Source organism: Antechinus flavipes, chromosome 4 (genome assembly GCF_016432865.1).
Source record: "Antechinus flavipes isolate AdamAnt ecotype Samford, QLD, Australia chromosome 4, AdamAnt_v2, whole genome shotgun sequence".
NCBI lineage: Eukaryota > Metazoa > Chordata > Mammalia > Dasyuromorphia > Dasyuridae > Antechinus > Antechinus flavipes.
The window spans coordinates 463954163-463969192 of NC_067401.1; the positions used below are offsets into that span (position 1 = coordinate 463954163).

At 42.1% G+C, this 15030-nt stretch overlaps 1 protein-coding gene across 3 annotated transcripts in view; it reads right to left on the reverse strand.

Moving 5' to 3' along the window:
- ATG4C (autophagy related 4C cysteine peptidase) overlaps nt 1-15030 on the reverse strand; it is a 110463-nt gene that overhangs the window by 31760 nt on the left and 63673 nt on the right. Inside the window, exon 12 of one of the 3 annotated variants that reach the window (XM_051999527.1) lies at nt 8807-10047. The exons of the other annotated variants lie outside the window; for them this stretch is intronic. Coding sequence (XP_051855487.1) covers nt 9880-10047 — 168 coding nt within the window. The 3' untranslated portion in view covers nt 8807-9879. Of the gene's footprint in view, nt 1-8806; nt 10048-15030 lie in introns of those variants that run through there. 3 annotated transcript variants of the gene reach the window in all.

Sequence of the window (15030 nt, forward strand, 5' to 3'; positions counted from 1 at the left end):
TCTACTGGGAAAAAACAATAAACACAGAGAAGTTGATAGAAAATATCCGCAAAGTATTTTCCACGAGGACAGGACAGATGCTCACAGGAGAACTCTTAAACAGACAAAGCAGCAGAGCCCTGAGCCCTGCTTGGAAACATCTACCATCAGTCAGTGATGTTGTCTTTGTATATTATGTGGACGAGAGTCTAAAAATGTTCAGAAATGTGTTTCTTTAACTCCTAAAAGAAAATCCACAAGCAGACACCACCATTTTTAGTCACTGGGATTCTGAAGACTTTGCTGGACTTGGGATGGTTGGTCACAATTAGTGGCAAATACGTGTTTATCCTTGGATGATGTTAAATTCTACAAGGAAATAACCTTGATTTTTAACCCTCTCAAGTTCGCTCTTCACTAGTACAATTTTAATGGGGTTGGTAAATCAAATGCACCAATGAAAGTTGTTCTTTTTATTTTAAAACAATAAAAGCAGGATTGAAGTGTAGTTTTATTTAAATACATATGTATGTGTACATACACACACACACACACACACACACACCCCTAAGTGTATTTGCCCTTGGATAATGTTAATTAAGTCCTACAAGGAAATGACCTTAATATTTAACCCTCTGAAGTTCACTCTTCACTATTACAAATTTAATGGGGTTGGTAAATCAAATGAACCAATAAAAGTTATTCTTTTAGTTTTAAAACAATAAAAGCAGGAGAAACTATAATTTTATTTAAATACATATATATGTGTATACATACAGAGAGACACACACACACACAAATCTACATTTAAGTGCATTTGCCCTTGGACGATGTTAAATCCTACAAGGAAATGACCTTAATTTTTAACCCTCTGAAGTTCACTCTTCACTAGTACAGATTTAATGGGGTTGGTAAATGTAATGACAGAAAAATGAATACCTTCAGGAAAAAAATTGAATATTACTTAGATTATAAAGGATCTTTTCATTCAGTCACTCAGCAAATGATAACTCTCCAGGTTGCCTGCTGGTGGTTAACACATGACAAAGGGGAATTTAAAGTATCAAATCTCATGAAGAACGGAGAGCAGAAATCGTAACCATCCAAAAGTCCCATTAAGAATTTTAAAAATTCATTTCTGAAATGTTAATGCTCAGATCTTGAGTCTCAAAACTGTTGCTTAAGCTGAGGATTCTTCTGATGTGATTTCTCACAGCACACCTGTCTCAGACTCCTGTCCTTTCTGACTTCCCTTGATTCCTAGCTGAAAGAGACCATCCATCAGTTTTACTGAGTTTACCCACTGTCAGAACCTGAAGGAGAAAAAAAATCTCTGAGTTCAAAACAAAATCAAAACTCAAAATATACAGTACCTCTAAATCTAGTGATAGGAAGGGAAAACTACGAGCAGCCACAGTGAGCCTTTATCACAACCTTCACGACATCTGCTTGGCCCTCCGTTAGAGAAGTTGTCTGCAAGCATGAACCATTATCATGTAGCTTCGTATTTCCTAAAGACAGCGTTATACTCGATTATATTCAAGAGCCATCGCTTAAAATCATAGGATTGTAAGTTTGGAAATGGAAGAGACCGTAGAGATCATGAGATCTCACCCTCCTAATTTACAGGAAAGGTTGCCTGAGATCACACAGGTAATCGGTAAATAGCAGAAGTAACATTTGAATGGAGATGCTCCAATTACAATTCCTCCCAGCAATAGGACTCTCACCATCTCTGGCAAGGGGACAAACTTCTCTTAGAGAAACCCCTAAAGCAAACTCGATATACTTACGGGGGTTGGATGGGAAAGAAAAGTTTCTTAGGTTTTTGGAAGGACTCTAAACAAATACAACGTGTGAATTTTTATTATTGTTCAGTCTTTTCGATTGAACCCAACTCTTCACGACCCCAGTTGGGATTTTGTTTTTTTGGCCAAAAATAGTGGAGTGATTTGTCCTATAGTTCTCTGGCTCATTTGACAGATAAGGAAATGGAGGTAAATGGAGTTACATGACTTAGCCTGAATCCTACAACTAATAAGTGTCTGAGGCCAGATTTGAACTCATGAAGATGAAGTTTTCTGACTCCAGGGCTAGCACTCTGTACCCCTAATGGGTCTTGCCTTTCTTTTCTTTTTTTAAAAGTTAGCTGTTTTCATTTTTGAATCAATAAGGACAGTCATATAAAAAGTCACAAGAAAAAAATATAGCCCATGTAGGCAGCAGGAAATACTGGCTAGAAAGGGGGCCTCAGAGCTGAGACCTGGGTTCAAGACTTGCCCTCTGTCACATATAAGCTGTGTGACTCTGGACAAGTCATTTAAGTTCTCAATGTTGTAGGCAACTAGGATTATAAATTGTGAGTGAAGCAGAGGAAATTCGTGAAGGGGAGTTTCCCCGCACCATGTCCTTCTCTTTTAAATGTTAAGTACTTTCATGTTAGGACTGCTGAATCCAGTCATTTCTTACTAGCTTGTTCAAAGAAGATTTACTTCGGAAACATAAACCCAGTATACCAAGAGGAGCCCACACCCTCCAGAGGTGGCCAGTTCTATGTTGGGAATGTTCCCATTGTTCTAGGAAGTTTTTCTTGACTGAGTTTGCCTCTCTGCCGCATCCTCCCTCTGCTCCTAGGCTTGCCCCCCAGGGCCATGTGGGAAAAGCCTAATCCTCTCTCTCCAGATAAAAGGGCTTCCATATTTTCCCCATCTCTTCCATTCTCAGGACTGAAACTTGGTAGTTCCTTTAATTGATCTATGTATGGAATAAACTTCACCATCCTGATCACCTGTAATTGTCCGTGGATGATAACACCTGAATGATGATGACTGTGATTGTCCATGGATGGAACACCTGAATGATGGTACCTGTGATTATCAGTGGATGATAATACCTGAATAATGGTACCTGTGATTGTCCGTGGATGGTAACACCTGAATGATGGTACCTGTGATTGTCTGTGGATAATAACACCTGAATGATGATACCTGTGATTGTCCGTGGATGGAACACCTGAATGATGATACTTGTGATTGTCTGTGGATGATAATATCTGAATGATGATACTTGTGATTGTCTGTGGATGCTCTTCCCAAATGGGTGGCCCCTAGAACTACAGTTCTTCTAGTTTAATACTACAGTTATGGTCTGACTAGTCAACCCACCACCTCCTAGATCTTGGATGCTACACCTAGCTTAGTATGTCATGCCATTACTTTTGTGTCCCTGACTGCCACAGCACCCAAATGCATCTTAGACTTGTTGTGCACTAAAATTCCCATCATATCTATCTGTTGTCTAACCATACTCCCCTCATATAATACTGATGAATGTAATTTCTTGAACCCAGATGCGACACATTAAATTTCTTCTTCTTAGATTCAGTCCAATGCTCTGCTGCCAAGATCATTGTTGGATCCTGACTCTGTCACCCAAAGTACTAGTTAGCCCCACCCCAGCCCAGCGTCATCAGCAAATGAGATAACTAAGCCATCCATGCCTTTATTCCAAGTAATTGATAAGTTCATCAAGTTCAGATACTTAGGTATTCTTTGAACACTGCTCCTACCTATCTTTAGCATAAACTATCTGTTAATTATTTTTGTTTTAGTCATTTCTAGATCAAAAATCATTTTGCTTGACGGGAAAAAAAACAGAAACAAGAGTTAGGATTAGAGTTCCGTCTTTTCTTCATCATCTATTGTTATTGTTCGTTTAAGTCAACTAGATGGTGCAGCAGATAGAGCGCTGGGCCTGGAGTTAGGAAGACCTGAGTTCAAGTTAGTTAATCCTGTCTGGCTCAATTTTCTCATCTATAAAATAAACTGGAGAAGGAAATTACTCCAGTATTTTTGCCAAGAAAAATGGGTCAGTGACTGTTGGAGGGAATGTGGGGAAAGTGGGACACTAATACATTGCTGATGGAGTTGTAAACTGATGCAACCATTCTGGAGAGCGATTTGGAACTATGCCCAAAGAGCTTTCAAACTGGGCATATCCTTTGATTCAGCAGTGTTTCTACTGGGCCTGTATCCCAAAGAGATCTTAACGGGGGGAAAGGGACCCACAAGTGCAAAAATGTTTATAGCAGCCCATTTTGTAGTGTCCAGAAACTGGAAACTGAGTGGATGTCCATTAGTTGAGAGTGACTGAGTAAATTATGGCATATAAATGCTTTAGAATATTATTGCTCTGTAAGAAATGGCCAGCAGGATGAATACAGAGAGGCTTGGAGAAACTGACATGAACTGATGCTGAATGAAGTGAATAGAACCAGGAGGTCACTGTCCATGACAACAGCAAGATTATATGATGGTCAATTCTGATGGATGTGGCTCTCTTCAACATTGAGATGACTGATGCCAGTTTCAATGGTCTTGTGATAAAGAGAGCTATCTACACCAAGAGAGGTTATCACAACATAACATTCTCACTCTTTTTGTTGTTTGTATTTTTTCTTTCTCATTTTTTTCCTTTTTGATCTGATTTTTCTTGTGCAGCAAGATAATTGTGGAAATATATATAGAAGAATTGCACATGTTTAACCTATATTGAATTACTTGCCCTCTAAGGGAGGAGATAGGGAGAAGAAGGGAAAAAATTTTGGCATGAGATTTTGCAAGGGTGAATATTGAAAATGATCTATGCATGTGTTTTGAAAATAAAAAAAGTTTTAATAAAAAAAAGAAGAAGAAAGGGTCAGGAAAAGCCATACATGACTGAAAAATGACAAATAGCTTCTCTCCAGGCTGGCTTTTTTCTACTATGTCTCTTTATCCTGGGAGCTCAGTGCAATCTTGGAATTCACATGTTGGAAATACCCTTCCCTCACCCTCTCCATTCTTCTGCTTTTCAGCTCCCTTCAGACATCCCCCATTAGATTGTAAGCTCCTTGAGGTCAAGGGACTATCTTTCTGCTTGTATTTGTAAACCTAGTACTTAATATAGTGCCAGATATAATAAGTGTTGAATAAGTGTTTGTCCACTTGCCTATTGTGTGCTAAGCTAGACACAAAGAGACAAGCTCTTGTCTGATTCCCAAGCCACTAGGGAAGCATTGGAGTCTGGTGATGAAAGACCTGGGATGATCAGATTGGGCTTAAGGAAAATTACTTTGGTGCTGGTGTGTGGAGAATGGTCTGAAATAACTACTAACAAGGTATGGGGTTTATTCAAGTCCTTACAATAATTTAGGGGATCGTGATAAAGGCTTAGATTGGGGTATGCTAGTAAATATTTCACAACCAGCCCTCCGAAAAGCAGGACAAACTGTGTTATTAATCACATTTTCTTCAGTCTAGTTAAAAAACAAAAAATAAACCAAGCCCAATTTATGATATTTGTTGATTTCCAAGGAGTAAGTAAATGCTCATGCTGGAAATTCAACAACTGGCTCGGCCAGTAAAAGGCGGCTGGACAGAACTAAGGTAGCAACCATGTAGGTGGAGAAGAGACTGGATGCTAGAGATGGCGAGCATGTAGAAATGGCAAGATCTGGCAAATGACTGAAAACACAGGGAATTAACAATAACGCCAAGATCACAAACTTGGAAGACTTGGAATGGTTGGACCTTCCGCAGAAATAGGAAAGTTGGGAAGAGAAAAGGATCTGAGGAGAAAGATGAGTTCTACTTTGGACATTCGGAATTCGAAACGCTGACACGCCATCTAGTTTGAAATGTCCAATGGACAACGAATAATGAAAGAACGAAGCCCAGGAAAGAGTCGAGGGCCAGACACATAGTTCTTTTTTTCTTTTTTTTTGATTTTGATTTTTTAAAATTAAAGCTTTTTATTTACAAAGCATATGCATGGGTAATTTTTCAGCATTGGCCCCTACAAAACCTTCTGTTCCAAATTTTCCCCTCCTTCCCTTCACTCCCTCCCCTAGATGGCAGATAGTCCAATATATGTTAAATATGTTAAAATATATGTTAAATTCAACATACATATACACATTTATATAGTTATCTTGCTGCACAAGAAAAATTGGATTAAGAAGGGAAAAAACTGGGAAAGAAAACAATGAAAGCAAACAACAACAGAAAGAGTGAGTATGCTATGTTCCACACTCAGCTCCCACGATCCTCTCTTTGGGTGTAGATGGCTCAGACACATAGTTCTGAGAGTCACAGGCTCAGCTGTGATAATTGAATGCCTAAGAACACATGAGGTCACCAAGAAAAATAAATGGAAGAGGGAGAGATCTCAGGAAAAACCTTGGGGAAAACTCAGCATTTGGGGGCATGAAAGGAGACTGAGTAGTCAGAAAGGGAGAATCAACAGGGTAGTGGTGACCAGAGAGAAATATCTGCCAGCCAGAGGGTGGACAAGTGTCAAGTGCAGCAGGCCCAGAATTCTGGACGAGGCCTGAACATGCCATCAGATTTTGTAATTGAGAGATCATAAGGAACTGTGGAGAGAGGGTCAGCACATGAGGTCAGAAGTCGGATTGCAAAGGCTCGAGGAATGAGAAGAGGCAATGGCTCGGCTGAAAAAGGGAAGAGAAATAAAGGCTGTAGCTTGAAGGGATGATAGAGCCAACAGAAGAATTTTTGTTAAAGATGTGAAGATGAGCGTGTTTGGAGGCAGTGGGAAAGCAGCCAATAAATAGGGAAAGGTTAAAGATTAGAGAGAAACAGTTTTCCAATTGAGATTACAATCAATTAGAGAGACAGAAAGGGATGGGATTAAGGGTCAATTCCATTTTCCACTTGTCTGTATTAGTCTGGATTTCTCTATCATGGAAGTTTTCTATTTTATCGAGAACCTCATTACTCTACAAGATTGTACCAGTCTTGGTACTCATCCATTATCAGTACCCTCGGAACTCTCTGCCCTCTTATTGGAACGTGTCAAAGGGTTTTTCTTAAAGCCTCCATTTAAAAAGAGCACCCAAGTCAGCCATCTCTTCCTTTCCTACCCTTGTACTCCTTTGGCCCAGAGGAGGGGAAACCTTTCCCATTCTCTTTTCAGTTTTCTTTTATCTGTATTCCTTCCCCTTCCATTACATTGTAAGCTCGAAGGGAAGGGGTTGTCTCTTTTTTTGTACTTCTATCTGTGGCTCTGAGCACAGTTCCCGACACACAGTAGGTAGTTACTATTTATTGTCTGACTGGAACATATAGAAGGTTTGGTCTCCACAAAAAGAGACATCTCCTTGTTAGAGACAGCTGGAAAGTGATATTTAATGTCAAGAGATTTTGAGATGAAAAGAAATGGGAGCTGACATTGAATGGTTCGTATTTTCTCAGGAAAATGTTGAGATCTTCACATGATAGGGTATAGGAAGTTTAGAAGCCTTTAGGAGAGAAGAAAATATTGGGGGGGGGAGAGAGAGAAAGACAGAGAGAGAGAGAAGAGAGAGAGAGAGAGAGAGAGAGAGAGAGAGAGAGAGAGAGAGAGAAATGAGAGAGACAGAGAGAGAAATGTGAGAGAGAGAGAGAGAGAGAGAGAGAGAGAGAGAGAGAGAGAGAGAGAGAGAGAGAGAAAGGGGGAGGGAGGGGAGGGAGTAAGAAAGGAAGGAAACAAGGGAAGGAGGGAGGGAAGGAAATGAAATAACTTTGCTCTGACAATAATGTCACCTGCTCCTGTACCCCCACACAAACCAATAACGAAATACTAGATAAACTGCAATGTTTGCATCCTCTTTCCGCTCTACATAGAGTCATAGACACTTTTTAATGGAGAGATCTTAAAATCAGCCCCAGAGCTCCCAGGGACATACTTGTTTGATGAGTTTATTGCTGAGGATGTGACCAGGGCAGCCATGACATAACAGAAAAGCAATAGAGGCTTGCGGTGGATGTCCCGCTGTGAAAATTGAGCACACATTGTTTCTGATCTCAAAATGCAAGAACTTGTAGGAATCAGCTCAACTCTGGGTACTAGACATTAGGAGGGCTCTGATAAGTGGAGAGTGTCCAGAAGGGGCAACCAGACTTGCAAAGGGCTTTGGGTCCATTCCAAAGGAGAACATTGAAGGAAATGTGGCTGTTGGGCCTGAAAAAGAGAAGGCTCGGGCTTGATGTGCTATGGTTGCCTTTGAGTACTTGAAAGGCCCTGATGTGGAACAGGAATAAATCTTATTCCCTTTGGTGTCAGAGGGCAAACAGAATGAGGACAAATGGGAAGAAGTTCAAAAAGCTCAATTTAAGCTACATCTCAGGAAGAGATTTCTAACGATCGGAGCATTCTAAAGTGGAATTGTAGCATTTTTAAGAGTGGGAAAGCTCCCATTTAGTCCAACTCAATCCCCAACATATCACACCTGACAAATGGTCATCAAGCCTTTGCTTAAAGACCTCCCCAGAGAAGAACGAGCAGTTTCAAGGCGAGGTGGGGACCTTCCAAAACTGGTTGGACAACACTGGATTGTTGTGGTCAGGACTCCTTTCTGGGGTTAAACGAGATGGCTACTGAAGTCCCTCTTGGCTCCGAAATTCTGCGGTTCTTTGGCTTAATTTTCTGTCGGCCAAAGGAACGATCTGGGATATTGGGATGTTTTCTTTATTGCATCAGACCGCCTTCACTCCAAAATGTTGCATCGGTCTTATTACTACAAAGCACTCCGCCCCACACAGTCGGTGTTCCGGCTTTTGTAGACCAACAAGCCACTTTTGTGATTAGAGATCAAACGACTTCAGGGGACACACAAACACACCAGCTTTTCCACTGAGCCATGGAAGCTCCATAAAAAGTTAATATTTTGCTTGTAGAGCAATAATACTATTTGCCTTTATTACAAATCAACAGGATTCATTTGAGAAATGATTCTCTCAAATGAAAAGACTAAAATAATCCCAACATTAAAACCAAAGCAAAGGCATTTAATGGTCTCACATCTTTATTAACACATTTGTTTTACAATCCTGGCTCCGTAATAGCACTGGTACTTTTAAATCACAGATTTGCTCTTAGTGAAAGCATACTACTACTTAAAGAAGATTTACCTGGTAGATAACCTCGATGACTGAACACCCACACAAATGCACACTGATTTACAGTCACAGCCGAGAGACCAGAGGACGGACAGCTCCCAAACAAGGATATTTACTGGCTTCTCCCCTCCAGGTTTTCAGCCTAAATTGTAATGCTACAGCAGCACAAGCAGAGTCTTAATAAAATGACATGGCTGAGGCAGGAAACAAACATCGTTCCCACGTAATAATTGACTTTATCTGGCTTGATTGGGCGCAGTTAATATTAATAACATCGCTCTTAAAAAATGGGGAGAAAGCCAATATTTCAGTCACCTCTCATAAGAAGGCTTCATGTTAAGCTGAAGGAGTGGCCATTATGAAATCATACTGCTAAGTAGTATCTTAACTCACAATTCTGCCGCTATAATTGCACCCGTTACAGTGAGTAATTGCTATTCAGACTGAACAAGAAACACCTGGATGGATCCTTTGGCTGCATTAACATGTGGAGGGGAAGGCTAGGAGACATCAGGGGTTAATTGTCCAGTCTCGTCCATCAGCGAGACGAGTCTAAATCTCAGATGGCGTGTAGCAGCCTCGGGCTCCAGGATCACAGATGGGCAAAACCAAACCCCCGGGCCGCTCACAGTAAACGGGTCCCAGATCTATTGGACTGTGGGGGATTCATTTGGAAAACACACACACACAGATCATCCACCAGCCACTCCGCAATATTAGCCAGGACTGCCAGACGTTCATCAGCAACAAAGATTCTTTCAATCGGTCGCTTTCTGAAATATATACATCTTTAAAAATGTATATTTTCAAATGCTCTTTTGTGAAAGAGCGTTTAAAAAAAAATCCCTAAAATATTTACAAAAATAGATCAGTTTCTATGTTGTAGGTCTCTCTTATTTTTTTTTCTTTATTTTCAAAGAAATGTTCTGAGTGACTACAAATGCTCTGATGCAAAATGTCCTCAGAGCAAGACAAACTCTTCTGTGCTAAATCTTTTCAATCTTTTCTTTTCATCTTCTGAGAAAAGGTCGTCCTCATTGGTTGGAGTGCATGTGAAATCATAGTCTCTGGCATGACCCTTGACAAAAGTAAATAAAGGGTATTTCTCTCGAGAGGAGGCTTTCAGTACCTGCAGAAAGGACAAAGAACACACCCTTAATTGACAAGGAAGAATGCAATCGGGCCTCGTGGCAGCTTCGCCCTCGCTACCACTTGCAGCCATAGGAAAAAGCCGCCCCTCCACTGTCCCTGCTCACCAAAACCTCTGGAGGAGCAGCAGCCAGCCAAAATCTGCACCCAGAGGGGCCCACCGCCAGGGGAGACGCATCCCCCAAACCAGAACCCTTCCCTACAGCCTCCTCGGCCATTGACCTCTGGCCTTTGCTTGAAGACCCAAAATGGAGAGAGAGCCCCTTGTTTTTCTCTTCATCTGGGGATTCTTTCTCAAATTACTGCTCCTGGTTCAGTCGTCCAGGGCCAGACAGAACAAGGCACGAGTCCTTCACATGTCGACCCTTCAGATACGGTTTCCCTCACAGGATCACTGTTTCTGTAACTGAGAATATTTCTCCTGCAATGCCTGTCATAAACCAGTAGATTATAACTGATATAATTAGTGTGTGCAAACAGTCGGCTGAAGTCATCCTAAACAAACGGTTCTACTGAGGCCTGTGTCATTTGGACAACAGATCTGTACTTCCTGGAACTGTTTTGAAGTGTTCACAACTCAAGGAGCCTACGACAATAGCCTGCCCGCCTCGGAAATAGTCATTAACTGATTCAGCAGCATCTTCCAAGTTAAACCAAATTCCATTAGAAAAATCAATCAACTTTCATGAGCATATGAGGCAAGATTTGAATTAAGACTAACCGCTGAAGCCCAATTAACAACAGAAATCATGCTCTTAACTGAAAGAAGGCTGAACAGGAAAAAAAGAATATTGGAAACCAACTGGCTGTGATCACCTCAATTGTGATTCGTTTAAAAAAAAAAAAAAAGGACCCCTTCAGTGGATGAAATTCAATTTCCTAAAATGTTAACATGCCAGGTAGAAGATCCTCAATAATGTTTTTAAAACTTTATTTATTACTTCCTTTAAAATTTAATTAAACATGCACGTAGTACAACATATATACATAATCTAAAATTTAAAAAATAACTTTGATGAGATCAATGAAATAGAAATGTGGGTAGTAAGAGCTATTTAGAAAACCATCAAGTATTTAAAATCAAACAAAATAAAAATCAGATTCTACCATTTTTATAATGCTTTTCTATTTTACACTTTAGTCTGATCTATTATAATTACAACTTATTTGTTAAAAAAAAAGAGAGAGAGAGAGAAAAGAAAAAGTAATCATTGAAAAAAAAGATCAGAAATATGCAGGAGTTTAAAAAAAAATAAAAGACTGGGGACAGAGGATGAAAAATACTCATATCTAATTAAGGATTCTTCCTCTTCTGGCCATAGATTCCAAGGATATGCCTGGGATTCTGCCTAAAGTTATTGCCATTTTATGAACATTTCATGGCATTGATAAAAATCCAGTCGCTAATGTTCAGAAACGGGGGAAAGCCAGCAACAATCATTGCTTATGGGACTTCTTTCAAGTTCAAGAAAAGTCTTTGGCTCATAAGTATGATTTCTGAGCCCAATAAACTTGAAGACGTAAGTTTAAAGTCTGGGTCGCTGGGCAAAGTGTTTAGAAAAGGCTCTTTTTACCTAGTGGTGCTTGACAATGAAACAGGAAGGGAATGAGCAGGATGGAGCAGTACGGAGAGGGGCAGTCGTAGAGTCAGAAAGGCTGGTCTCAAGTCTCTGACACACACTAAGTCAATGTGAGCCTCTTAAAACTGCAAATAATTCTCTTAGTAAAGTAGAGCTGAGTCTGGACAGAATTTCCCATGGAGAGCTCCCCATGCCTAAAAAATAACAGGTCCCACCCACTCTGTAACATACTTTGACAAAAGCAAACAGATCTAAGTTGAAAATGACGTTCATAAAATGGATCAGCACGTGGTGCCTACTATGCGTCAGAGATGTAAAGTACTCTACATTGGACACAGGTTTGTGCCTTCCTCTGGTCCAGAAATAGGAAAAAACCCGAGAAATTACAACACTGCTCTAGATGTAGGATCACAGATTCAGAGCTGGAGGAGAGATAGCAGAAGGATCATCCCGAATCTGACAGAGGAGGAAAAGGTGGACGAGAAATGGGAAATGGATTCTTCCTAGCGTCAGATTCCTTTAGTCATGAGCAATTACTCCAGTGGAGCCCAAATTCTTATCCAAGGCCATTCCTTAATTTTTTTTTGATTTGAGACTAGTTCAATAAGTTAAACATTTATAAAACTCTAATTATAAGCCAGTCTCTGGACTAGAATCGTAAATATAAATACAAGCAGAAATCAGTCCCTGCTCTCAGGAAGCTTACCTTCTAATTTGGGAAGACAACCCATAAAAGAAAAAGCAGCAGAAGGGAGAGAAGGCATCCTCCTGGGAGTGTGGAAAAGAGAGTCCAGGTCCGGGGGGAAGGCTGGAGAGTCATGAAGACATGGCGGGCCTGGGGATGGCCCTGAAAGGGCAATTCTAGGAGGTATCCAAGGCAGGGTGATCTTCCAGGGTGGGGAGCCCGCATCCGGCCCAGGCTGAATTTCAGGGTCTCCCACATGAATGCCTAGCTTGGGGTGCCAGGACCCCGAGGTCCCAGAGCCATGCCCACCGCCGCCGCCACCACGATCAGCTATTGGATTTGGCTGGGCCCTGATGAGAAGCTACCAGGGCAGAAATTGCCGAGATCTCTCAGGTTCAACTTTGGGAGACAATGAAGAGATACAGGAGCCTTCCCAGACTCCCCCCTGCAATAACTGTATTATCAATACATGACAAGGCATTCGAGTCCAAAGGCTGGCAGGGCCCCCACTTCGTTCCCAGCCGCCAAAGCTCCTCTCTCCGAGGTTCCCTGCCCATGGTCTTTCCTGCTGCACATCCCTAACACTCCCCTTCCCGAGCCATAGCCCTCTCCCCCTATCTCCTGCTTCCATACAAGGCTCACTTGGGGGCCACCTCCTTCGGGAGGATCTTCCTGCTTTTCTCAGGTGGTAGCACCCCCAGAAAATCAGGTTGTTTTGTATCCAGCCTGTAAGTATCCCAAACACCTGTGTCCCTGGCACATAGGAGGTACTTAATAAATGCTTGTTAACTTGTTAATTAAACAGCAGCACAGAGTTCCATAAGGTCTGCAGACTCGCAGCTGAATCTCACAGCAACCCTACAGGGGAGGTGTTTCTACCACTCTACTTTAGCACAAGGGACTTGCTCAGGGCTTCACAGCAAACAAGGATGGGGACAGGCTTGTCCAGGCACTTCTGCCTCCAAGGAGCCCCACTCCTGGGTCCCCTGCACCAGCCTGGAACCTCTTGTCTGCAGAGTCTCTCTTAGTCCTTCCAGAATGCCCCAGGATACCCAAGCGGTGGTCGGGCCAGGGCAGAGGCCCTTCCATCCCCTCCCACCCTCATCCTGGGCCCCACGCTTCTAAGATCTCCCTGCCCCCCCTCTCTGTACAGCACCTCCACAGCCAGGTCTCTTTCAAATAAAATGCTGTCCCCAAGAGCCTGCCATGCGCCCAGCCATAACTCTCCCCAGGGCAGCCCCAACCTGATTAAAATGTCATCGGGAAATCTTAAGATTAGGGCACGATGTGGCCCACAGCGACCCCGATACAGATTAGCGTTCACCCCTTCTGTGTCTGTTAGCCACCCCTGCTCCAGCCACATCTCTGTTCACCAGAAGATCACAGAGTCTCAGAAAATCTCCAGAATACGAAGCTGGGACAATATGCTCTCCTGAATCAGAGATCTGCTCCCCAAAAAGTCTTACTTCTGTAAATCAAATCACATTTCCCTTTTGGCCACCATCAGAATTTCAAATAAGCTTTTATTCATTTTGGATTGATCTTCAATTGTCAGAGGATTCAAGTGCTCTTAGCTTTATGCCCCTTCATCTCCAAGGAACTTGGACACAGGCATCACAGAAAATCTTCTCTGTCCCAGGATTCATGGGTTTTGTTGTAAATTTTAACTTTCCTCTGTGTGCTTTCTTAAAGTAAAGGAAGCAGCGTGCTGCAGGAGCAAAGCAGGAAGCCCTGGCTTCTGGGTCTGCCTCATACCCTTTATGTGACTTGGGCTCAAAGGGCCTCCCTTTCAACCCTTTCCTCAACTACGTAACAAAACCTACCCTGACAGAATCTAGAACGCTAGCTAGGCAGATATGATGACCAAATAAAGCCTACAGAATAAGAACAACATGTAAAGAGCAGATGGACAGAGAGAAAGACCACAAACAAACAGGAGCCCTTGGCTACTTAGTCGGCTGCCCCAGCCCCTGCCTGTATAAAAGGGCTCAGGCGGCTGAGACGTGGTGAGCCGGGGAAGCTGCTCCTCTTTTGGGATCATCACACCAAGGAGATCCCGAGCTCACAGAGCAGGACCCACCCCCAGGTTATTCTCGCCCTCTGCCTCTCCACTTCACCAAAGTTCTGTCCAAAATGTGTCACGAGCTTCTGTCAGCATCACCCCAAACATCCAGCCATTCTGGAGAGCAATCTGGCTACAAAACTCTGCATGCCCTTTGACCCAGCAGTGCCATTATGGGGTCCGTATCCCAAGGAAATCATAAAGGAGGGAAAATGTTTGAAGCAGTTTTTGGTGGTGGCAAAGATTTGGAAAAAGAGGGGTTGCCCATCAACGGGGAATGGCTAAACAAGTTGTGGTGTATGAAGGTAATGGAACATTATTGTTCTATAAAAAATGGTGGCCAAGCTGGTGTTAGAAAGGCCTGGGAAGATTTTCATGAACTGATGCTGAGCAAAGCGAGAAGAACCAAGAATACATTGTACACAGTAACCGCAAGACTGCAATGATCAACTAGGAAAGACTTGGTTCTTCTCAGCGGTTCGGTGATTCAAAGCACTCTCCACAGACTTTGGCCAGAAAGAAAATGCATCCAGGAAAAGAACTCAGGAGAATGAATGTAAATCAACACATGCTGCATTCCCTGCTTTTTTGGTTGTTTTTTTTTTTTCTTTCTCTCCCATGGTTTTCCCCTTTTAT